General features: G+C 31.9%; 3 protein-coding genes across 4 annotated transcripts; 1 reads left to right on the forward strand and 2 right to left on the reverse strand.

The window, feature by feature from the left end:
- The first annotated feature begins 683 nt into the window (after nucleotides 1–683).
- LOC101244937 (NADH-ubiquinone oxidoreductase-related protein) lies at nucleotides 684–6164 on the forward strand. The gene is made up of 3 exons (NM_001346866.1): nucleotides 684–893; nucleotides 5609–5693; nucleotides 5817–6164. Exons 1-3 carry the CDS (start codon nucleotides 747–749, stop codon nucleotides 5921–5923), a joined length of 339 nt encoding a protein of 112 aa, NP_001333795.1. The 5' UTR covers nucleotides 684–746; the 3' UTR covers nucleotides 5924–6164.
- Nucleotides 6165–6598: 434 nt separating this feature from the next.
- On the reverse strand, nucleotides 6599–13119 carry LOC101249619 (AAA-type ATPase family protein). 2 transcript variants are annotated; one of them, NM_001346867.1, is made up of 8 exons: nucleotides 12708–13119; nucleotides 12141–12236; nucleotides 11202–11312; nucleotides 10815–11124; nucleotides 9720–9810; nucleotides 8422–8749; nucleotides 7893–8041; nucleotides 6599–7373 (listed from the first exon to the last, which is right to left on the reverse strand). In NM_001346867.1, exons 1-8 carry the CDS (start codon nucleotides 13008–13010, stop codon nucleotides 6863–6865), a joined length of 1899 nt encoding a protein of 632 aa, NP_001333796.1. In that variant the 5' UTR covers nucleotides 13011–13119; the 3' UTR covers nucleotides 6599–6862. The 2 variants fall into 2 exon arrangements, with proteins under 2 accessions (NP_001333796.1, XP_069150925.1); XM_069294824.1 differs by lacking the exons at nucleotides 11202–11312; nucleotides 12141–12236; nucleotides 12708–13119 and having other exon boundaries at nucleotides 10815–11125.
- A 1800-nt stretch (nucleotides 13120–14919) lies between these two features.
- Nucleotides 14920–19809, reverse strand: LOC101251363 (4-coumarate--CoA ligase). Its single transcript, NM_001346865.1, has 6 exons — nucleotides 18636–19809; nucleotides 15989–16187; nucleotides 15743–15888; nucleotides 15597–15664; nucleotides 15370–15475; nucleotides 14920–15274 (listed from the first exon to the last, which is right to left on the reverse strand). Exons 1-6 carry the CDS (start codon nucleotides 19707–19709, stop codon nucleotides 15155–15157), a joined length of 1713 nt encoding a protein of 570 aa, NP_001333794.1. The 5' UTR covers nucleotides 19710–19809; the 3' UTR covers nucleotides 14920–15154.
- Nucleotides 19810–26402: the final 6593 nt, after the last annotated feature.

Raw genomic sequence — 26402 nt, forward strand, 5'->3', positions numbered from 1 at the left:
TTGTTGGTCGCCTTTCTCTAATCAAACTTTCGCTTCCTCTCGCTTTTTATACAAACACAAATGTATCAAATACGTTTGTGTTTGTATAAAGCGAGAGAAAAGTGTATGTATACATATATTTTTATTCTACTCTCCCAGATCTCGCTCGCCTCTCTCGCTTATACAAACAAAAACGAAAATATATAAATTGCATTTCTGTTTGTATAAATCAAAAAAAAAAATTGTATATACACACGCAAATACATATATCTTAGTCATATACACTTATAATTATACAATACAAATATTTCACTGCCCAATTTTCTTTTATCTTTCTCGTTTTATACACACGCAAATTATTCAATTGATCTTTTGTATACAATTGTTTCTTTTGTATATATATACCGAATTATATAACTGGTTTCTTTATATATATATATATAGCGAATTATATAACTATTTTTTTTGTATATATATAGCGAAATATACATATTTATGTTTACTGTGTAGCGCAATTAATTGATATAACATACTAATATGTGAAAGCTACTAAAAAAATCACTATGTTGCATAAATAAGTAGAATTTACTTATTTTTGGAGAGTTAATATAATTTGATGATAAAAATTATATATATAGAAACCGGAAAAAGGAAAAAAGAGAAAAGAGAAAAGAACTAGTAGTAACCAAGATCTGGTCCGAGTCGAGGGAGGCTAAATCGCATTTGTTGAATAGCAGTGGGAATTTTAGCGTTGGGGCAAAATATCAATGGCATCAAAACAAGGCATGACAATGGCTACCAATCTCCTCAAAACCCTAACCGGAGCATCTTCCATTGTCCGGTCCAACACCAGAAGTCTCAGCGGCGTTGCTAGCAGCGAGGTCATCACCTCTCATACAGAGAAATGGATGCAGGTTAGATTCTCCTTTTTCTCACCTCGTGCTCTATTTTTCTATTGATGTTTCTGGTCGGATTTGTACTCATCGTCATCGTTGCTGTGATGCCCTAGCTTATGGATCATCAAAAATTAAAATATGTATTAGCTACTCTATTCTTCTCTACGCTGTTTTTGTCGCACGGTTTTCGTTATTGATAATATATTCATCTTCTTTAAAGATGTGTGTGTTTGTTCTCCAGTGGACTGCTTCATAAGGAATTTCCAAATTTGGAGACACAAGGAGGATAGGATTAAAATCTCTTTTTAGAAACATATGTAGTTTGATACTCTAGGAAGTTTGGTTGTAGAAGAATCTGATAAGCAGAGCTGTTATTTTTTTGGCACAAATAACAAGGATAAAGGTATAAGTGAAGGTGAAAATTGATCTCTCAAGTGAGGATTAGGATTTTCCCACCTTTTAGGACGGACTTCATATCTTGTGCAAAGGGAATGAATGCTGAGTATTGCGTGTTATACCAAAAGTATGCAATTTGTTTATATCACATGGAGAAATTGCATTTGAAATAATGTTTTAAAATAGCTCAAGAGAACAATACCATGATTATTACTAAAAAATATCAGTATGTTTCATGGACTTTGAACAATACAAATATGGAAAAAGGGAACAGATATCCATGCATATCCTCAAATCTTTTCTTCTTTGCTGATATGAAAGGATTGGTGGGATTAAAAGACGAATTAAACATTAGTAAAAGCATATGAGTGTATGTAGAATTTAAGTCAGGATATGTGCTGGGCTGAAATCAGATCATCTCTTGGTACTTTCAAGATTGTGCCAAAGCAGAAATGCACCTAAGGAGTAGATGCTGCAAATAAGAACTGAACAAAATAACCTGTCAAGATTAAAGATCCAGTGAAAAAGAAATCATGGCACTAAGAGGTCACCCCACCCCACATCTGTGTTGCCGTTAAAACATAAGTGTGAAGAGAAAGTGGAATAGTGAAGCCATTGGAAGGTAGAACACACAATCAAAAGGAAAAACCGCAAATTGAGAAAACACTGACAACATTTTCATAGAAACTATTCAAAAAGGAAGTGCATCCCATATCTGATTTTCTACTTACTATTTTGGGTTGTTACAAATATGTTCACTTTCTTAAAAGAACACTTTTTGTCTAGACTTTCTGGTATTTCTTTGTTCTATTTTTTTTAGAAGGTAAGATATTTATGTGTGAATAAAATAAACTACTCAAAAATTCTGTAGACACTCATATTAATAGTGTGGAGTAGAAAAGAATTTCTAATCCTTTGTCTTCTCACAAGGATTCTTGAACATCAAAAACAGATACAAGGTCTTTTAAGTACTCTTGCTTACACACAAAAATAGAAAAGGACTAGACGCTCATTTTAGCTACTTGATGTTAAGGGATTTATTTTCAAAGCATCTTTGATTTCTCTCTTCCAAAGTATCCACCAAATACACGTTGGGACAACCTCATCACTCTTCCTGATCAGAAAGGCTGCCATCTCCGTTCCATCATGCGAGAACTAAAGGTATTCTCCTTAGCATAGTGCACATAAAACCCCTTAAGTTGATGAATATCTTCCATAACTGAACTGTCAACTCACAATGTAAAAAGAGATGATTGATTGCCTCAGCCTCCTCTCCATGTAAGTAACATCTAGAGCATAACTGGTATCCTCTCTTGGTAACGTTGGTTTGTGTCAAAAATGGCTCTTTTGTCAAAAGACATGTAAAGCTAGCAAATTTTTTTTGGAAGTTCCTCTATCTTCTTCCAAAGGCTAATATCCAATTTGATTATTTGAGAGGTTGAATATTTACAAGCTGACTTAACTCAGAACTTGCCTTGCCTATTCCCTTGCCAAATCATGTAGTCATCTGCAGTAGAGGTCTTTTGGAATTGTTCCAAAGTACTGTAAAACTTAGTTAATTTGCTAATCTCCCAATCATGTAGTAGTCTTCTGAAGCTTACGTTCCATCCTTTAGTTTCCCATACCTCTCTCTCTGTTGCTGCTTGTTGCTGACTCAGATTGTGAAGATCAGGAAAAAGTTGTTGTAGTGATCCTTGACCAATTACCTTCCCAAAAAGGTATATTCATTCCATTTCCTACTTTGAAGCTGGACTTGTTCATGAATTTCGACTAAAGATTTCTGATCGACCTCCAAAGACAGTTTATAAGGACCACTCACAGAATTGGTTGTCCACTGTCCTTCTATCCCATACTTTTCTTTGATTACATCTTTCCATAGTGATCCGTCTTCTGCAACAAATGTCAACCACCCCATCATTGAACTTTTATTCTTAACTCTCAGATTCTCAATTCTGATTCCCCCTTCCTTCTTAGTGGTAGTGAGAGTACTCCATTTGACCAAATGAGTTCTTTTTTTGTCATCGGTACCTTGCCAAAGGAAGTTCCTTCTTAGTGCATCTATTCTCTTCGCTGCATTTACAGGAACTGAAAATAAAGACATTATATAAGTAGGCATTGCATTTAGTACAGTGTTAATCCGAACTAGTCTGCCCCTCATAGATAGATATTGGCTCTTACAGTTTGCCGGCTTCCACGTCTCTCTAAAACACCATTCTGTATGCTTTTGGTCTGCTCTTGATCCCAAATGGCATCCCCAGTAAACTGTTGGCAGTTCTCCTATTCTTCCAGTTTGCTAACGTCATTTCACATATCTTCTTCTATCTTTATAGGGGTACTTTTTTAGGAAGGTATTTGGACCATTTCTTATTCTTTATAACTTTTTCTCCACTATCAGGTTATTTTTCTCTGAAATGCAGCAATACTTTGACTCTCACTTTATAGTTTCCAAACAAAATAGAACATATAAAGTGGGACAGATGCTAAATAGGTAGTGTTGGATAAAACCCTTAAAATGGTTTCTCTCCCTAATTAGTTCTTCTGAGTCTATTGTGTCCTTCAGTTACTAACATCTGATGTGTTATGTTCACTTGAACATAGATTGTGAAAGTCTAATGAGACAAGCTTGGTGTGATACTCTTTCCAAAGGACGACCACAAGTTTCAGTGCACCTTGATATACATGGATGCCGGCAAGTTGAGCCAGCCAAATCTGAGGACAAGCTTGACTTTGTCAGGTCCTCGCTTGGGATAGGCTAGCCTGAGATCTTCTTGCTTAAGATTGCTGCGATCTATCAACTGCGAGGCTTGAGATTTACCAATTTGATTTGAGATAGAATTAGCCATTTCCAATTTTAACCATTGGAATGAGAACCTTCGCAACTCAACTTTCAACACTTCTCATGTGGTTGTGTGCGCGACCTGAATCTTTGCTTGCATGTCAAAAAATGGAAGCTGAATGGCAGTCATTATCGAAATCATGGGAAAGGAAAGATGAGATTGAGATGGGTAATGGAGTGGGAGAGACGAAAGAAGAAATAAAAGATAGAGATTACACATGATTGTAGATGGCAAGAAGGGACTGATCGGAGATTGGACTGACAGGGCTAGAAAGACAGATAGAGGCAAGAAGTAAAACATGTGTTAACTGAAAGTAGATATTGTAGTGTGTACTCATTAAAAGAAATGGATTCATTAGTGTGTATTTATCATTGGAGTATATTGAAGAAAAGTATTATGAAGATATTTAATGGTTACTATTTAGACAAGATGTATTTAAGCTTCAATTGAAGGGGCTCACAAGCATGGAGACGAGCTTTTATGGTGTTGAGCTTAACAGAATGCTAGCAGTGTTGTCAAAGACTTGCTTAAGCCCTGAAGCGAGGCTCAAAACATGTTGAGCATGTGCCTCGCTAACTTGCGCTTCAGTTCCATCATCAAGGTTCTAACGCTTACTTTCCCTTGCCAATGAGTGACACTAAATAATTGATATTTCACTTAATCGTGATTTTTTCTTTTTCAACTTCTTTTACATATATTTGTCATTCATATGTATCATTATTGGTCTTGGACTAACATATATATTTGTATTTTTCACCCTTTTTGCCTTTTTTTCATTAGCACCTCACGCTTTATTTGCGCTTAAAACCCCAACAAATCTTACAGGATACTAATGCTTTTTGCTTTTGATAACACTGAATGCTAGTCAAACTAAGCAAGTTCTAGACTGCTTGAGTAGAGCTTATCAGCTGTCCTACCATGCTTCTGGTCCAAGTAGTAATCCATTTTCCCCCTTCATTCCCAATCCAAAATTTTGTTCTTTTTTAAAAGGGTGTTGCACCAGAGTTCTGTGACCATTTGTGTGGTAGAAAATCCATTATTTCGTCAATTTTTGGACGTGAATCGTATGTAAAGCACACACTTCCATGAGCTTGTCAGAAATTATGTAAACAGGTGACCACTTTATAGAGATGGCAATCCAGTGGAACAATAAGCTTTGATAAGGAAAAAAAGGCAATGGAACAATAAGGTATCAAGGATTTCTCTAGATATGAAGTCCTTGAATTTTGCTGTTGTTTCTACCATACCTCTTTTTAAACCAAAATTGCGTTTAGAAATTTCTGCATATCAATCAGTGTCAAGCCAGTGAAACAATAAGCTTGATCAGATATAGCTAGATGAATAATAAGGACTCAAGATTATACCAAGATATGACGTCCTTGTTGTTACTGTTGTTTGTATCATGCAATTTTTTTTACAAAATTATACAAGATTACTGCAAGAATTTTCTCCCCATAAAGTACTCTCTTTTCCTGACTGTTTTGTGGTTCTTGATGGTAGGATACTAGCAAGAAATCTCCCATGGAATTGATCAGTGAAGTTCCACCTATCAAGGTTGAGGGAAGGATTGCTGCCTGCGAAGGAGGTAATTTGAATAACATATTGTACCCCAATTTCTTTTGCTAGTGTTGGTGAGTTGCTTAGGAACTGTACTGCTTCCATTAAGAATCATCTGCCTGAAAGTACTATCTTTTTTCTTCTGAAACAGACTCACCTGCTCTTGGACATCCAATTGAGTATATATGCCTCGATCTGCCTGAGCCAGCTATATGCAAGTATTGTGGTTTGCGCTTTGTTCAAGATCATCACCATTAGGGCTGCATTATGAGAATCCCTGAATTAAGAAGTCAGTCTTCATTTTCTATGCAAGCAACTCTGATTATTGTGTTCCTTTTGCACTACTGATGCAGGCAAGTTTTGCCTCTCGTAATAAGGATTAGGGTTCCGTGTGATCCATTTTCTTAAAGCTGGCATGCAGATGCTTTTGACAAGTTCATTTCTCTCTTTCTCACATACATATCACAAAAGCCTGATTAAATATATGTTAGCTGCCAAAGATTTTCAACATGACTTGTATAGTTATATTACGATTCACAACTATTACTCCAGGTACGCTGAGAAGGCAAAGTTGGAACTCGACTTGAGGCAAGACACTTGGGACAAATGGAGGAAGCACTTGTTTCATGAGTTTTACATCTCAATGTCCAGATGTATGCTCCAAATGTGCTCTACGCCTAATGCACTTAGCTCGCCCTATATTTATTTTTTTTTGTACAGACATGCCCTGCGGACACTCAAAGTTCCTTAACTAACCCTTTTGATTCCCCTCAATCACACTTCCATTTGTAAGTTATCAGTCGTCACAATTCAGAAGCTTGAGAATATTGCAATCCAAATAGGTACACGTACGAGTCGTAATATTTGCATATGGGTGAGTTTGGGTGGAACCTTAAAGTAAAACCAGCAAATGAATCTGCTGAAAGAATACTCTTCAGTTGGTGATAATTTTCACCCTTTTAACACTTTATTTCCAGGCGCTGAATACGCAAGTGACAATTTAAAATATGAGTAAAACACAGGGCATGCCTAGGCTAATCTGATACAATGGAATTGTTAACTCGCAAGAGGCCAAAATTTCCCAAATAATTGAGAAAAGAATAAAAACCATTCTTTGAATGTCAGTAATAATTTTCTGAGAAGGCACCTCACCCTTGATCAACTTCTTTGACAAGTCATCTAAAGGATAAAACTTCTTCACTTGTCACCCTCAGCTGCAGCTAATTTCCTCCTTTGCTGATGTTCTGCAACTTTGTAATCTACCACTTCACGAAACAAGTTAGCGTCTAATACACAGTATTCACTCCCGTATACAGCAGCTTGAACACCAGCCATCATTTTTGCAACCTCTCTGCCTGAAAATCCCTCCATCCTCGCTGCAGCTTCTCTCAGAATATCATCTGTCAAACCTTTTATCTCTATTTTCTGCTGCTGTTTCTTGAATAAGTTTGAAAACAAGCCAGGTTTCCTTTCCCCGGCTTGAGCTATATATTTCTCCAGATAAAGTTTTATCAGCTTGAAGCGCTCATCCTCACCAGGCAAAGGGAATTCGATGACTTCATCAATACGGTCTGCAACAGCTGAATCAAGATCACCGGGCCGATTTGTAGCCAAGGCAAGGACTATATCTTTTGACTGATCACCAGTACGAAAAAGGAGTGCATTGAGGGCACTCCTCTGAGCTTCACTCATGTAGGTTTTATTTCGCCTGAAATTGACATGAAATGTTCATATATGAAATAGCTGTACACTCAAATTCTAAGCGCCAATCATTCATACATGATAAAGTGAAAATCGAGCAAGCCATATAATGATATGCCTGCCCTAGATATCACAAAATGAATATGATATAACTGGTATTGCTAGGGAGCAATGTGGCATTATTAATTTGATGACATTTATATGAGGTCAGGATTTTCCCTTTAACATCAGCAAGTTCGCTCTCCAAAGAGAACAAGGACTCGGTAATAAGATCACCATTCAAGCATGGCTATCTCTCCTGATGTTTTTCAGTGCCTTGCAACTCCCAGAATTTAAAACTTCTTCCAAACACATCTTGAACCACAAAGGACTCCAGAAATTCCCAAACAAGATTATACAAATTACTTCACCAAAGAAAGTAGACCTCTTTGTACAGCAACTCAATTAAATAATATGAACCTATGCAGATATTTTATTTAATATCTAGATCAGCCAGAGGCAGCAATGATGAGGAAAAGTCACTTACTCGCACAAAAATGCATCTGCTTCGTCAATAAAAAGTAATAAACCCTTTTTGGACTTCTTAGACCAGTCAAATAACTGATGTATTTTGGTGACAGCCTGCGATCCCAGCGGCGCAACGTCACCACCCGTCATCAATGCGTAGTCAAGTCCCTGACAACAGATTCAAGCATATTATTGAACACCAAAACAAAGTCAGAACTACCAATTTATAGATATTTCATTAAGAGAGCTATATATCATCTCTCTCTTGAGAGTATTCGTTTATACAACTTCTTGACAAGTGTCTTTACTTTCAGAACAGTGAGACTTTGCATCAAATTTTTGCTTTTTTTATTTTCTCCAGGCTCTTTTTGTTAACTTCATAAGATGGTAGACATGCCTGCTTCCATGGCAACTCGATGCTTTATTAAATTGTATCAACAGGCTTCCCTAACCCATATGCAATATTTAACAATTTTGCATGAAACACATATCAATATAAATAGGTAAAGATCACGACTCATAAGTTGAAAAAGGAAGAAAGATCTTACAGATCTGCGAGCAAGCTCTCTAGCAACCATTGTCTTCCCTGTTCCTGGAGGGCCATAAAAGAGCATGTTGCGAAATGGAGCTTGATGAGATTTGGTATTAGCAGTTGCATTGGCTAACTGCTGAATCCTCTTTTCAAGAGATGGGTGTAGAATGACATCACCAAACCCTTTCTCAGATTTTGCGGAACCTCCATTAGCACCTTTGAGAGTGCTCATGGCTCGTGAGAAGAACCCTGACCAGGGATATTTACCCCTAGATGACTCTCTGATCAATGATGGCTGTCCTAATATTCTGTCCACATAACTCCAAACAACTCTTGCACCTTCCCTGCAATCCACATAGCAAACTTGCATCAACCATACTATATACACCAGGGAAAATAAGCAGTGCTGGAAAAGTACCTTCAAGAACAACCACGGAACCAAGAGAATAACCATAAATTTATAGTTTACCACCGCCTATTCCAAATTGATCTATTTCTTTGTTGCTATTAGCCATTTTAAATAAACCAGTGGAATAGCGATAGAGGCAGCAATCAAATAAATACAACTATAGCAGTACTAATTATCATATGAATTCTGCACGGCTAAAATGATGGAAATATTTAGAAGTTGGCATCCCATTACAGTAGGATTCTCTTCACTAGTGAGTCTTCATTTTATCCCCACAAGGTGTGTTGAGTAATAATGATGCTCAAACTAGAAGAATGAGCAAAGAAGACATAGGCCAATAACCACAACGGATTCAAAAAGCCAGCAGAAAGCCTCGATCCCACCAGGGCATCATAAGCCGCAACTAAAATGACGGAGATGTAAAGGACTGATCAATGTGATTATAATTTAAAACACCACCACTCTTTACACCAGCCTCCCCCCAAAAAAAAATTCCTTGATTAGACCAACTTAGAAACTATAAAATAAACAAAGGAGCATGGTCAAAGTAATTGCAGAACGATCTCCTGCAAATTGCCCCCTTAATTTTTTGGACTTCATCAGCTCTTGAGCATTAGCTTAGCTATATTTTATATTTAAAACAGATAGTATTTTGTGTTTTCACTATCTTTTGTAATCATTGCATCTTCTTGATTCCATCAATAAATTCCTCTTCCGTCATTTAACAAAAAGTAGGGTCAAAGTATCTGATGTCTGTTCATGTGGTTTATGAAGTGGAAAAAAAATGCCTAAATCTCAAAAGTAATGTAAATGAGAAAATTAACATCACAACAGTTCACATGACGTGGGGAAAATCAGCACAAGCCAAAAAAATTATATTGCTATTTTGAAAATATATTTAATACCTTGTTGTGTATATTCCAGCTGCAAGAGCTGTCACACCACCAACAGCCACAACAAGCTTATTTTGATCTGTTAGTATTGCACGGAGACCACCTACATAAATGGATATCTTCACGTCAGAAAGATCATACTTATTTTGCATTAGCAGTAGCCAGAAATGCAAGCCTAGCTACCATGTGTGCATATGACATAAATATGTGGTGCTTTATTACCTTTTTAAAAGAAAATGTTACATACTGCAATTTATTTTGCAAAGTTCTAATACACCACTCAAGTATCAGCACTAATTGTAGTCGCTAGGGGCATGCCAAGCATCAGAAGAATGAAGCATTTATACATATGTAATGAATCCAGAAAATGTGTGTGGTGTATTTAATTTTTTTCTGTTACACTAATTGAAAAGGATAAAGAGACATGAGCACAGAAAATATCTAAATTACAAACTCATTAATTGTTTCCGACAGCAGCAAACAAATATTACTCCACAATACTTGAAACAAATAAAAGTTAAAATCTTTTCCTGTTTCTGTTTCCCAAGTCTCTTCTTCAGCAATAAAATAACAAGCACAACCCATTGGCATGAAAAGCAAGTTTAGATGAAAAAAATTCAACACCAAAACAAGATAAGTACGTTTTTTTTTTTTGTGAAGTAATTAAATTGTATTCGAGAGGCATTTAGGAGATGCAATGGTTAATTCTAAATTACAAACTCATTAATTGTTTCTGACACCAACAAACAAATAAAAGTTCAAAACTTCTCCTGTTTCTGTTTCCCAAGTCTCTTCAGCAAAAAAATTACAAGCACAACCCATTGGCATTAAAGGCATGTTCAGATGAAAAAAATTCAACACCAAAACATAAGTTCGTAATTTTTTTGGTGAAGTAATTAAATAAGGCACCAAGGAGATGCAACGGTTACAACTAAAAATAAAATTGCTTCAAACATGAAAACAGCATGAAGCTCACAGTGCAACAAGATAAGTATGTATTATGCAAGTCGATATTAATAATATGAACGAAATAGAGGGATATGATCCATAACTCGTCACATGGATACCCATAAAATGAAAGCTTTAATATGGTCGTTAGAGAAGAACCTCCAATGTGCTCAAAAGTCGTGTTAATCGCGGCAATCCATTTCTCCCTTTCAGCATTTGCACGGTCTACTAGTATTCTTCTGTTAACATCCTCAGCCAGCTTTGCTTCATGTGCTCTCCCCTCAGCTTCTGCCATTGCTCTCACTCTAATAGTTTCACGTTCTATCTCTGCCTTTTCTCTCTCTGTCTGTCGGCGCTGCGCTTGGATTTGTTCTTCTGTTGCTCGTCTAGCTGCCTCTTGTCTCATAGATGATTCCTCTTGCATTTTTACCAACTCCTGATTCCTAGCTCTGTGATGCTCATTTTCTGCCTGCAGAATCCAAGGAGAAGTCAGTTTATCAGTTAATGCAATACCCATAAAACCATGACATTAAGAACTTTACATGCCTGCATCCGTTTCCTTGCTAATTCATCTTCATATCTAGCCATCTGTGACTTGATTTGAGCCTGTTGCTGAGCTAGTTTCTTTTGTTCATCATATACAACCCTTTGTCTCTCCTGTTAAAAGAAAGAAAGTTAATCACATATTTTTCCTCATTGGTACATAAATAGCAAAGTTCATATTTTGATATTACAACAAGAAAAGTAAAATGTGGTGCACTGATAAAATTAGTGAACAACAAAAAAAGGTTTCCTTCAGATTGCTTAGTGAACAAATAATTATTTTTTATAAACAAGAAATCCCGAGGCCACAGGGTTCGAAACTCTGTGGATAATGGACCCACCTGTTTAGAACAACAAATAATTATCAGAAAGTGCACAAATGTCGAACATTTTTCGAAGCCCCTGACTTCGTTCAAACAAATGTTTTTTTTCGCATTATGCACTCAGAGAAGTAAAAACCTAAGTTTTCAGTGGACCACACTCCAGATTTATTTCCAGTGGTAGTTTAAATGGAAATAGTTGGAATGAATGGCTTAATTATCTTCAAGAACTTCCCTTAAGGTAAGATGATTGCGCTATATGCATTTGGATTAGCTTGCACATGGAAATACATAATCATGTTCCTTGTGGCCAATGAAATTTCTAGTCTACTTTTAATACGAACCAGTTGCTTGAATAAGATTTATAGCATTAGGAAAAAAAACAAGGGACATTACACATGGAATATCCAAATTGAACAACAGAGATCAAAACCACAAACTTGTGAATTATGAAATGAAATAATAGTGTAAGTTACAACAATTATTTGCAAGCTGATACTTCTGATTAACGATTTATCAAAAGGGAAACTTTCAATATCTATCAACAAAAACAAGTAGAAGGAACCTTTTTCTTAATGAATTGATACACAAGCATCAATTCACCATAGAAAATCAATCTTACCGTCTCAGCTTGAGCTTGCAGTGCTTTAAACTCTTGCATTTTTGCAGTTAACTCTGCTTGCCTTGTCTCTTCTTGCTTTTTAATCACATCAAAAACCTACGACAAAGGGATCGGATTTAGTATCTTCCGCACCATAAAACATTACAAACTTTGAATAGAAAGTCAAAGACAAAACCTTGCCTTGCATAGAACATAATTAAGAATACCACAAATATATCTCAATTAACCATCGAATATCTCATGAGAACAAAATATTAACACCATGGGATGTCATTTACAAAATTCAATTTCAACTAGAGCTCTTTTACCACTTCGATAGACCTCCATTGCCAGAAATATAAAAAATTGGCAAGGTAGAGTCTTATATTCAGTGTGAACTCCATAGCAGTTCCTTAATTTTTCTAAAATAAAATCTGAACTACATAACAATAGACAAATCCTTTAATTTTGATAGTTAATAAATTTTCCAACTAAGTGATTCCCCAAATAGTGGCAACCAAACAAATTGGGACATTTCAATCATGTTTCCTAAGAATAAAGCTAGAAAAATCAACTCGGCATCAACACCTGTTTGGCACTTTTGGAATTATTAATCTCCCTCAATGCCTTAGCCCCTCTCTCCAATGCCTCCGGATCAAAACCAGCTGAAGTAGTCCTGGGATTATCATTTCGAACCTTTGGCTTTTCAGGAGCTTCCGCAGTCGGCTGAGGTGGCTTAGGAAGATTCGCAGGAGCACTCGGTGCGGTATTAGTAGAAGAAGAAGTGGAAAACGGAGAGAAATTGAAACTACCATCAGCATAAACCGTTTCTGTACCAAATTTGGCAGAAGCTAGGGCTGCAAATAGCCCTGCTGCATAGGTTTTTCCCATTTCCGGATCGAGATTGAAGGCGATGAGAAGAATCGTAGGGATTTTTCTTCAGTTAGTGTGGCTTGATGGAGAAGAAAAGATGCAAAAGGAAGAAGCCATGAAATGTCTGTAAGGCTCAGGGTTTATGTAGGGTTTGAGATTTATTGGGTGAAATGGCGGTTTTGGGCCTTTCTGAACCGGACTAGAATTAATGAACCCGGTTTAGAACTTCATGATATGTTTTAATTTTTAAATGTTTGTAAATATTATTGCATCATTTGGAAATAAAATTTAGTAACACATTTTATGTTAGGAAAAAATACTTGGATGGGTATCTTTTAATAAATAATTATGGATTTTAGTGATATTTTTTATTTAATATCATTTATAGTAATACTATGTAAAATCTACAATATGTAGTAAAAGTGAATTAAATATGTTATTTTTTTATTGAATCATTAAATTATCACAATTTATTCCTTTTAAATATTGTTGACTGACGTGGAACCAGATTTTTTGTAAGAGGTATTGATAGAGAATACATATATTGTTCTAGAACTCGTTAGTCCAATTCATAATGAAACTTTTCGAGAATAACTTTTAGAAAACAAATGAGACTAACACACATTTTGTTTTATTCCTTCAATCAAAATCATTACAATACGAATACAATTGAAGGTATTTACAATAGAAAAGTTGATCAAAATCAACCAGTAATGTTTAAAAAAGGAACAAATTATGGATGATTCAATGATTTAATAGGAAAATGACGTAGTTAAAGTACCCAAAGGAAAAAATCAACAAGTTTAGAGATTTTTTTATGAGTACGGTCTTGACGATTATTATTTTATCATTAAAGATGGTTGCTTAAGACATAAAGCAAGTGACCATCGGTGGATTTTCAATGAGGTTCAAAATATTAAAAAAAAAGATATATAAAGTAGTCGAAGTGAATTCAACATCTACTATATATGTCTAAAAATTATTTTAATCATGTATAATTCTTATAATTTTCTGCCAAGGAGGTTTTGCCACTGGTGACAATCAGTCATAGTCGATTTTTCGAGGGTCGACTTCTTCTTTTTTTATTTGTAAACTCTCATATTTGAAATAATAATTTTATCTTGTATCTGAATAATTCACTACTGCTCCTATTAAGTATATATACAAGTCAAAACTGATAAAATTTACAAGTATTGTCATATTCATGTAAAATAAATAGTCTTATTATCTATACTGTTATGTTCATATGAATCAAATGGGCTCCTACGTAAATGATGGAGGCCCTTATTACCTTAATAAAGGGATCACTCTACAAATTATGTCAAGTTCATATTCCTCCCTTCCCATTGGGCCTTTCAAGACTTCTTTTTTCTTAGAAAAATCACATAAATATTGTCTATAAGACCTTAATTTACCAAGGAAAATTACTTAAATATATATTAGTTAACTAGTTAATTTGTTTTAACTAATAATCATTCGCGATGATCAATATTTAGTGATAATCACGTGGGTTGGGATTTTGATTTTGTATAATTCGCACGTTTATATAATTTGAAACGTTGTACAATATAATTTGTATAATTTTTGTATAATGTAATCTTTTATAATACAACTTGTATAATTGTTTAAAATTAAGATGTTTTCGTTATTTCAAGTTTTTATATAAATAACTCAATTATACAAATGTACCTGCAATTTATACCAACTCATCCACGCATTATATAAAAGATGAAAAAACTGCTTTAGAAGTTGAAGAAATAATAAAAACAGCGTATTAGTTAATTATTGCCATGTAACTTTTCTTTTAACAAATTATACACATAGCAACACACTACATAACTTGATGGGACCAATTGTAAGTACAAATTTCAATAAATAAATAAAATAGTTCTTCACATAATTGAGGTACATGGAACTTGGAAGAGTAATAAATAATGGTGCATGAATTTATAAAACTGAAAGTTTTCCTTTCAAAGAATCCAGAAACTTCACACAAAAAGTGAAGAAAATAATTTTTTTTTTTAAAAAGTAAATCAACATTCACAGAACTAGTCATTGGATCTATAAGACTTGATACCATACTGTTAAAGACTTTTAAGTATAAGTGATCTTCGATACAATTACATACTTTTTTTCGTAAAGACGGTCTTTTGAATAGTGCATTATAGTTGTGGTGTCGCGATCAATTTGGCTCTCAAATCTTTCCTTAGTATCTTTCCAGATGGAGACTTTGGAATCGCGTGAATAAAATACACCTTGTGCAATTTTTTATAGAATACCACCTGTCATATCAATTTTAACGTTAAATTATGCTATCGTAAAATTTTAAATTATAGATTCTTTTATAAATTCGTCCCCCAAAAAAATGATGTATTACCTGTTTGGCAATAAATTCCTTTATAGCTTCTTCAGTAAGATCAAAACCTTGGGCTGAACGGACTACAAATGCAACTGGAACTTCCCCTGCAGCATCATCCTTTTGTCTGCACAAATTAATTAATTTGTTTTTAAAACTATAATATATAAAAGCCAAATTAATACATAATAATTTTTTCCATGATTTAATCAGTTATATATGGAATTATATTAATTTATTGTACTTACGGCACAACAGCAGCATCTGCAATATCTGGATGGCTTATTAAAAGAGACTCAAGCTCAGCTGGTGGCACCTAAACGAATCAGCAAATGAATTTAAGTTTTATATATTGAAAAACAGATGATATGAAAAATATTTAAAATATATGTACCTGGAAACCTTTAAACTTTATGAGCTCTTTGACTCTATCGACGATATATATTTCATCATCGTCATCAACATATCCTATATCGCCGGTGTGGAGCCATCCATCGACATCAATGGTCCGTGCAGTGGCTTCATCGTCATTGAGATAACCTAATTAACCATATATATATATAACATTTTAGTACAAGTTTCCGATTATTTTTAGATGATTATACGTTATTAATGTATAAAAAGTTGAATTAATAACGACCTTTCATGATTTGAGAACCGCGAATGCAAATTTCACCGGGTTGGTTACGGTGAAGTGAGCTACCGGTTTCTGGGTCAACCACCTTGAGGTCCGCATTTCGAATCACAGAGCCACATGAACCGGATTTAGTTGAAAATGGTTGCTTTGCAAATGCTGGACACATTGTCACTACTGGTCCTGCTTCTGTCATACCATATCCCTGCAAATTCATGTCAATTACAATATTAAAAATATTAATTCCTATATATTTTTTTAATTTCCAGAACTTTTGTCCTGATTTTACTTTATGAATGAAGTGTCAATTATATTTATCTATATAAATATAAATATTTGGAACTAAAATTTATGATATTAGCTATACAAAAGTCAGCATAAACATGGTTAAAATGATTGCTATAAAGCTAAACAAAGTGGTGGATATTTTTTTATACGAATAATCTTTTAAATATTATGTGATGCATGTTATTTTTAAAATATCAAATTAAATTATAAATAAAAGATAATATTAATATAATTAATTCTTACATAACTAAATTCAACATTACGCTATTTTTATACACAAACTTAATAGATTTTGAAACTGCCCTAATCCTCCCAAAAGAAAATGTTAGGTCAAAAACCTAATGCTTTTCTGGATTATTATTTTCGATTGCAAAAGCACATTTGCAATATAAATTCGTTCACTTTTTGAGTAAAATGTCATATTTGTATTAAATGGAATGGTACTCTGTTCAATAATATTTGTTCATTATTTATTTTGTAAACTTTTTAATTAAGTAACTATAAATAGAAGAGTTATTTTATTATATCACTCTTTAAATATATTAAATAGTATCTCAAAAAATTATAATAGAAAAATAACTATTAATATAAGAATAAATTAGGAACTATAAGTGTAAAATTATATATTGACTTCATAAAGTAGACAAGTATTGTTGGACATCTCAAAATAGTATAGTGGATAACTAGTGTTGGACGGAAGAAGTATAAAACTTAGTGCTTAACCTAATAATAATTGTTCGCTATTGATTTTGTACTCCTTTTAAAAAACTATAAATAAACGGATAATTTTATCATATCATCCTTTAAATACAGTAAGTATAATATCTTAAACATTTTAACGTGAAAATAATTATAAGATAAAAATAAATTAAAAACTAAATTTATAAAATTACTAAACATTTTAAAATAGTATAAAGGATAACTATAACAAGGGAATACCGAATAATTGATATGTTTGTATTGAATGGCCGCTACCTATTTAAAAGGGTATGAAAACCTAGATGAATTTAACGTTGCGTAACAAACAATTGAAATGTATGTATTAAATGGACGCTACCCACCACTAATATACACCATACCCAGCCGCTAATTAATTTGGTATAATATATAAATGTGCTTTTTAATTTTATTTTATTTTACATTATATTTTTTAACTTTTGATATACACAAGTACACACTAAAATTTATATAACGTTAAACAAGTAAATACATGAGTCCTAGATGACACAATCGCCACATAGGATAAAAAAAATAACATGTAGAATTCGTTAACTTTATATAATTTTAAGTGTCTAGTTACACACACTCAAAGTTAAAGGACAGAAATATAATTTGAAGTTAAATTAAAAAATATATTTATATATTATGTCAATTCATATTAGGTGCAAAAATTGCAACCTTCAAAGAGTCTGAAATATGACGAAATAAATTGTAATATGAATGGAAGAAATAATATTTAAATTAGTTAATAAATTGTTTCCTTATAAGACAACCTAACTGGCTTTGGTCATTTATATCATGTGAGGAATTTAGTTGTTAATTAATGTAATTTGGTGTGTTGGTTATGCATGTTTATTACGTCTTAATGACTTTTATATTAAGACAATTTTGAAGAAACGCAATTTTCCAACACCAGATTTGGACCTTTAATTACTTTTTGCAAACAAAGTTTGTCAATCTTTATTATTACACCTAATTGTTTCATTTTAAAAAAAATAAAAAATAAGACGATTCTAATAACTTCTAAAATATGAGTGCTATGCTAAAGAAATGAGAAAGAAAGGAAGCATCAAGTTTGAATTTGAACCTTATGCTTATAAGTAAAATAATCTAGCTTTCAACTTAATATATATATATATATATATACAATTTTGTTTCATCTCATATTTTCCTTATTTTCTATTTTAAGTTGGTACAAGTTTTGTTCTTCTTACTCCCCGTTCATTTATACCGTTCATTATTTTAAAAATATATTTTAATTTTACTACCATTGTTGACCTATCAAAAAAGATAATATTTTTTCTCAATGTTTTGTTTTTATTATTAATTATTTATTTTTTATTTAATATTAATATCAATTAATTAAAAGAAATAATTTATCATAATAATTATCTCAATCATTATTTTTCTAAAAGGCGTGTCAAGTAAAAAATAAATGGACGAAATACTTCCTTTTAATTTTCTAATGGTCGTTATTGGTCCGAATCGATGACTATATACAAATAGGGAAATAAATCATTCAAATAACATGAAATTAAATTGGTTATGGTTTGTTGGCCAAAAATAGGTAATCAAGAAGTGCCATTTTGTGCTTAGCTAAACCAAAAATAAAAAATAAAACAGGGAGCTGTGTTTGTTTTTTTACCTGTCCAAATATGGCTTGCGGTACTCTTCTATGGAGTGCTTCCTCCAGCTCCTTCCCCAGCGGCGCAGCCCCGGACAGCACGAGCCGTATGGAGCTCAAATCGAACGAATCCACCATTGGATTTTTCGCCAATGCAAGAACCAGTGGCGGAACTACAGCAGCGACTGAGACGCGGTGTTTTTGTATCAGCTCCAACAGCGCACTAATTTCGAATTTTTGCATCAACAGAACACTAGCCCCAGCTCTTAACGAGACTAAAAGCACTGAATTCAGCGCGAATATATGAAACAGAGGAAGCACACACAGCACCACGTCGTCGTGCTTCAAGTAAAAATTCGGGTTGTCGCCATCTACTAATTGAGCCACCCCTGTTATCAAACTTTTATGAGTCAGTATCACACCTTTCGGCAACCCCGTGGTCCCTGACGAAAACGGCAGAGCCACGGGGTCGTCAGGGTGGATAACAACTCCTTTTGGCATATCCTCTGCTTTAGCTTCCGATAGTACAGAAAAATGCAAGCAATTCTCCGGCGGATCATCAATTGTAACGACTGAAAAATCCTCCCCAATTTTCGGATCATTTTCCGCGGGATCACGGAATTTATCCACATACTGCGATTGAGTTACTATCAATTTCGCATTCGAAGCTTTCAACTGCTTAAACGCTTCCGATTTCGTATAGAACGGATTAGCCGTAGTGATAACAGCTCCAATCATAGACGATGCTAGAATGGTAAACACAAATTCCGAACAGTTCTGTAGAAAAGTCATGATAACATCTCCCTTTTCGATCCCTACCATTGTCAAACCAGCAGCAATTTTCTGGCAGATGAGATACGTTTCGCCAAACGTGAATGTTTCTCCACTACTTCCCGCGATAATACATGTCCTCTCCTCAAACTCCGATAGCCTTTCGAACAAGTAAACATGGAGCGGTATGTTATTGGAAATTGATATATCTGGTAATTTCGATCTAAATACATGTAGCTCTTCCGAAGATTGATTTTGATTCGTAGAAATCACAGAAGACAATATCTCTGCTTTTTGGGCATCCACAGTAGCTACACTCACCATTTCCGGTTATGAGAAAGAAGAAAATTTTATGAGTTTAAGAGAAAGAAAACAGAGAGAGATTGGTATAAAAAGGAAGAAGAGAAGGTGATATAAATAGAATGAATTGAAAGTTAGGTGAGTAGTTATTTATTACACATGTGGCTTGGTTGACAAAGAAGAACAAAAGGCTAAATGAGTAGTTACGTTAGCATTGAGGAGGATGACAAAGAGTTTACCACACCAAAACAAAATACGAGTACAAAAATTCAAACTTCATCCCTTCGACATTAAATTCAGGAAGAAATTAGATCGATTAATGTTATTTTTATCTCGTTTATTCTAATAGTAAAAAGTCAAGTTACTTACTACTTATTAGTTTATCAGTTGTGATCGTTATTGGTTTAACTGATAAGATTTCATATAATTAAAAAATCATTGCTAATAACTTTAAAATAACGTGAAAAAAAAAAACAAATGAGACATGCATATGACTTGACAAACTGTATCTTGCTTGAAAACAAACATTGACTGACACCTTATAGAATAACCAAGAGTTTGAGACTGCTAGAGTTAAAATCTGAAACTAAACTCAAAGTTAATGACTAATATACACATTCAGTACAAATATAAGTTGTTAATTTTATTATTAGATAATCATTTAACTCATTTAAAAAAAATTCAAATCGTTAAGAATCAACAATCCGATATAAAAAGATCAATATTCTTATCAAATTTATTAAATCAATAATCTATTAACAATATATAAATCAATGACATTTATGATTCAAATTATTAATTTCGATTCGATTTTATGGAATCCTACTATAAAGGTCAGGAGTGAAGGAGCAAGTGGACTTGACTAGTGATCCAAGACAATTCCTCATTCAATTTAGTGCAGTGTCAATACACAATATGTAGGGAAGAATAAATGAAAAAAATTAGTGGTTAATTTAAGCAATGTGTTGGCCCTATAGTAAGCTCACATTACAACTACCTCTGCTCAAGGAAGTTTCAAGCAATTTTTTCTCATCAACCTCAACCTTACCTACCAATCTACTACCAATTCACTTGCACCATCTTTTTTTCAAATACTTATTCTGATTTGATACAAAATTTAAAAACATAAAAAAATATGTATTAGTTATTAAAAAAATCATTTTAAAGAAATATATTGATATTTATTTTTTATTTTTCTTGATATTCTTCACTTTGTTGAATTAATAAGGTGTTGTTTTCAAGTATGAATATGTTTTGGATATATATACTCAAATTGCCAAAATTTATGACTACTATAATTGATAATATCATCTTTTATGGTTGTAGTTCTACTACAATAATGTTTAGAATTTATAATTTTTGTTTTTTTCTCTTGTTATTTTTCGTTAATAATTTATAGATATTAAAATTTGTATAACCACGAGCTCTTCAATAAGAAAAACTATGACAAAACATTCATATATATATTATTAAAAATAGTTATGTTTTATTTTTTTTCATGTTATATAGATATAATTAGATTATAAATACCAAATTTAATTAATTATGCAACTTTGCAATTTATAATCTAATTATATCCATATAACATGAAAAAGAACTACTTCCTTCGTTTAAAAAAATATGATTCTATTTCTTTTTTAGTCTGTTTGAAAAAGAATGATTTATTTTCTTTTTTGGCAATACTTTACTTTAACTTTCCACGTGGGTCGTGGCATATTTAAGACCACAAGATTAAAAAGTATTTTGGTACATTTAAAATAACTTTAACTTAGAATCACAAGAATTATTTTTTTTTTTTTTTAAATTTTATTTTAAATCAGACTAGACCATTTTTTTAAAACGAAGAGAATAACTATTTATATATTAATATATATATGGATGTATGTCTTATTATGTAGTTTTTCATAAAGATAAATGGGATAATAATGTCCAATATTACTCGTGCTACTACTGGTCAAAATACGGTCAATGGTGATTATGTCCAACTTTTTAAAAAGACATGTTTTTGGTATTTTTTATATCGAATACACATCTAAATTTTAATTAAATTTGCATTGTACATTATAAAAATATATTTAAATACCTAACAAGTTATGAATAATCATAATCATAATCTAAATATGTTCTTTCTATGTTTCTTGGTCTTCCTAACATCCATTTCAAGGAAGTTTACAGGAAATTGAAAAGAGATTACCTTTTAATGAAGGGATAATGCCCAAATACCCCCTCAACCTATGTCCGAAATCTTAGAGACACACTTAGATTATACTAAGGTCCTATTATCCTCTTGAACTTATTTTACTAATAATTTTTTACCATTTTTAGCCTACATGACACTATCTTGTGGGCCCAACGATGGTTGACTTTTTTTTCAAACTAGTGCCACGTAGGCTAAAAAGGGATAGAAAATTACATATAAAATAAGTTCAGGGGGTAATAGGACCTTAGTATGGTATAAGTGTGTCTCTAGGATTTCGGACATAAGTTGAGGGGGTACTTGTGCATTTTCCCTTTAATGAACAAAGAAAGTTACAAGACTTATGTGGTGGATGCTCAATTTTAGACGGGAAAATATATAAGTATTCCTCAACATATGTCTGAAATTTTAGAGACACACTTATACTATACTAAGGTTATTTTCCCTAAACTTATTATATAACAAAGTTTCTATCCCTTTTCGATCTACGTCACACTAGCTTAAAAAAAATGTCAATACGCATTGGGCCAGTGGCGTAGCCAGAAATTTCATCAAGATGTCCAAACTTTTAATAATAATTTTTAAAAAAAAAACGACAGTTCAAACTACCAAAATAAATAATCAAGTTAAGCAATATTTAATTAAATATAAGTAATTTTTTAAATAGAATTACAAGTGTATAATTCAAAACTAACATAAAGAAAATAAAATACTATTGAAAATATAATTAAAAAATGTTAGTACAATTGTACTCGATGAAATATTTTCTTTTTTACATAAGGCACTATACAACAATTTAGAAATATTGAGATTATATTTTTCAAAATATGGTAATATAATTTGGGTTATTGCATCTCCTATTTATAGAAAAAGAAAACCTTATTCCATAAGGATATTTTTTTAAAAAAAAAATTAAAGAAATTTTATTACATAAGGATAATGTATTAAAATTTAAGGAAATAATTCAATTTTAATTGAAAAAAACCCACAAGAAAAAAATATTAAATTTTAGAAAATCTTATTCCACAATTAAAAGGTATTAAAATTTAAGGAGATAATTCATTTTTAATGAAAAAATAATTTTAAGAAAATAATTCATTTTTAATTGAGAAAAATTAATTAGTGGAAGAGAGATTCAAACTTGGGTTGCTAGAGCAAGTAATGACACATTTGACAACCAAGCTACTTAATACTTATGTTAAAATTACGGGCAGAGTAGAGTAGTATCGGCTATTTAGAATTTTTAGGAGGTTCAAATTCTATATATATCAATATTAAATTAAAATTATGTGTATATATAACGTAATTTTTTAATGAAAGGTGTCCAACACTCTGACTTACGTGGCTCCGCCCACTGTAATGGGCCCAAAAGTATTATCCGTATTAACTTATTTATATTGACTTATAAAGTATTTTTAAGTTAAAATAACTTAAAAAGCATTTTAAGAGTGTTTGAATAAATTATCAAAAAATGTTTATGAACACTATTTGACATTGCTAATAAAAAAAACTTATTTCTAAAATAATCTTTTACAAAAGTGCTTTTGAAAAAAAAACTAATTTGTTTTTTGGTTAATTCATTTGAAAAGTATTTTTGATAAGTAGATTGTGTTTGACTAATTACTTTTAAAAAGTGTTTTTCAGAGACAAAATACGAAAAAAATGAATATTAATACATTTTTAATATCAAAATTATTTTATAAAGAGAAAATTCTTTTAAATATCTGCTATAAGTATCGATAATATTTTACTTTTATTAAGTTAATAGCTACTACATTATATTTTAAATCAATATTATATATAGATAAATTAAATATAAATATGATATTAACATAATAATTTAAATATAATCTTAGGCAATATAGATTTAAAAACCATTCGACAAACTTATATCACTACAAATGAAAATTCACCACAATAAATGAATAAATAAATAAATAAATATAACGAATATATTGATAAATATGTTTATAGGTAATAACAGTTTGGTCTTTGAAAAGCATAATTTTTTGCTTCTTTTAATAAGCAAAATATTTATTTTTTTCTAACAACAAAAAAAAAACTATGTTTAGTTCCAAATAAAAGTAATTTTATATGTTAGCCAAACAACTTAATTACTCTAAAAAGTATTTTTAAAGACTCTATTTTTATCAAAATAAGTGTTTTTTTTGTCACTTCCCGGTCCAAACACTCAATAGTCATGCTTAATTTCAAGCTATAATATAAAAAAAATAAGTCAAAAGTTATAAGTGAGATATTCTAATATTTGATTTTTAACTAATAAGTAAAAAGTGAAAAGTTAATTTAAATAGGCTCAATTAATTTAGTCGACAAGAAATTTTGTAATATATTGAAAGGGTAATGCTAAATGGCCAAAATTTTGATATGAATTTGGCAGAAAATTTTAAAGTGTATAGTATCTTTTATTTTAATAAACTGATTTTTTTTATTTTCTAATTAAAAAATATTAATATTAGAAGGGTAAAAATGTCCAAAAATGCAAAATAACATAGATAAATACCATTCTGGCCAAAACATTTTTTCCATATTGAAAAATTTATTACAACCTCCGTATACTTTTAATTGTTATAATTTTCTTTTTTTATAGTCAAACGATATAATTTTGACTAACATTTTACGATGTATAATTTTTTAACCATATTAATATGCACAAAAAATGAAATTTATAGTATTTTTCATATAATTTTTTAATGTCTATTTTTTTGTTTAAAATATCAAATAAATATAACTCTAATTTAAAAATAATCAAATTAAATTTCAAAAATCACACCATGACAACTAAAAATTAGAGTCGTCAATATGGGCTAGGTCTGTTGGGCCGGCCTGGCCTGACCCGAGATTTAATAGGGCTAGACTATGATTTTTGGAGCCCATTTGAGAAAAAGAGCTTTTTAGCCCGACCTGAATAAGCCTGTTGATTTGTAGGGTTTGTGAAATATCGGTAAGGCCGGCCTGTGACCCAATAAAAATTAATTTAAAAATATAATATAATATTAAAATTTAAAATTAAAGAGAGTACAAACTTAAAATAATTAGGTTAATATTTCTATTTAGATATTTATACTTTTACTTGAAAAAAAACTTAATAAATATTACAAAGATACTTTTATTTGTGGATTTAATTAAGAAGTAGTAATATTAACATCATGTAATATTGTTTTGTTGATATTTATGATAATATTTTTAAATTTAATTTAATAATTCTAAATATTATATAATTTTTAAATAAAATGGGTGGGCCGGCAAGCTTGTAGTCCATGTACTTGTGGGTTGGGCCGACCGTTTTTCGACCCACACCCAAAATTGACTAATCTGGCCTGACTCGTAAAATATCGAAGCCCATATAGATTAGCCCGAATGGAATGAGCTACCCCATATTAACAGCTTTATTAAAAATTGACAAAAAAAATATATAAATATATTTGGTAACATATTTCGTTGTGTCCTCGTCTCATTTTTCTACCATATAAAGATTTGGTTTGACTTTTGAGACTTGTTTTTTGGGGTTGGTAGTTTAGGAAGTAATCTTTGACAAGAATTTTATAATTAAAAGTAAATTTTTTTATATGAATTTAAAGTAATGAAATTTGTTATATTAAATTAAATTGAGTTTAGATACATTGCCAAACTAGTTATTAAATCTATCATAATGTTTAGGGACCTTGAAATTTAATAGGTTATAGTTATTAAATCTTTATTTTAATACTTTAAAATTGAATAAATATTTCCTTTTTAAATCTTTCCTAAAAATTAATATTTTTTCCTTATTTAAATTTTACTTAAATTATGGTAAATAAAATAAATAAAAACAAATGAATCAATAAATAAATAACAAACTTTAAATACTAAAGAAAGAGGTTAAATTTTTTTAAAATGTCATGAAACTATATAAAATTAGAAGAAGAAGAAAGTAGGGAGAAGAGAAGAGACTTGTTATTTCCTTTGAAGTATATTCAGGATTCATAGATCTTACTCAGATCTTATTTACAATGAAGGAAAATCCTTTATTTATAGGGAATACCTTACTTGGTCTCCAAGTAGGATTCCTAGCCATATCCTAAAAAGACTCCACATAATTAGACATTCACTATAACACAAATATTTTATAACACTCCCCCTTAAATGTCGTTAGATTATGTGCCTCGTTAAAACCTTACTAGATAAAACCAGTGGGAAAAAAATCTAGTGAATGAAAAAGAGTACACATATCTAATAATACATATTATGGATGCCTCATTAAAAACCTTATAAGGAAAACCCAATGGGACAAAACCTTGTGAGGAAAAAAGAGTACATCACGTATTGACTCTGCCTCATGAAAACATCAAGAGACTTGGATCTTCGTTTTCCAATCTTGAGCATCATCTTCTTGAAAGTTGTAGTTGGTAGAGACTTGGTGGATAAATCAATTGTAGTATTACTTGAACAAACATGTTGCATGTTGATATCACCATTCTTGGGAGCTCATGAGTGTAGAAAAACCTTGACGAAATATGCTT

Source organism: Solanum lycopersicum, chromosome 3 (assembly GCF_036512215.1).
Source record: "Solanum lycopersicum chromosome 3, SLM_r2.1".
NCBI classification, from domain to species: Eukaryota; Viridiplantae; Streptophyta; class Magnoliopsida; order Solanales; family Solanaceae; genus Solanum; species Solanum lycopersicum.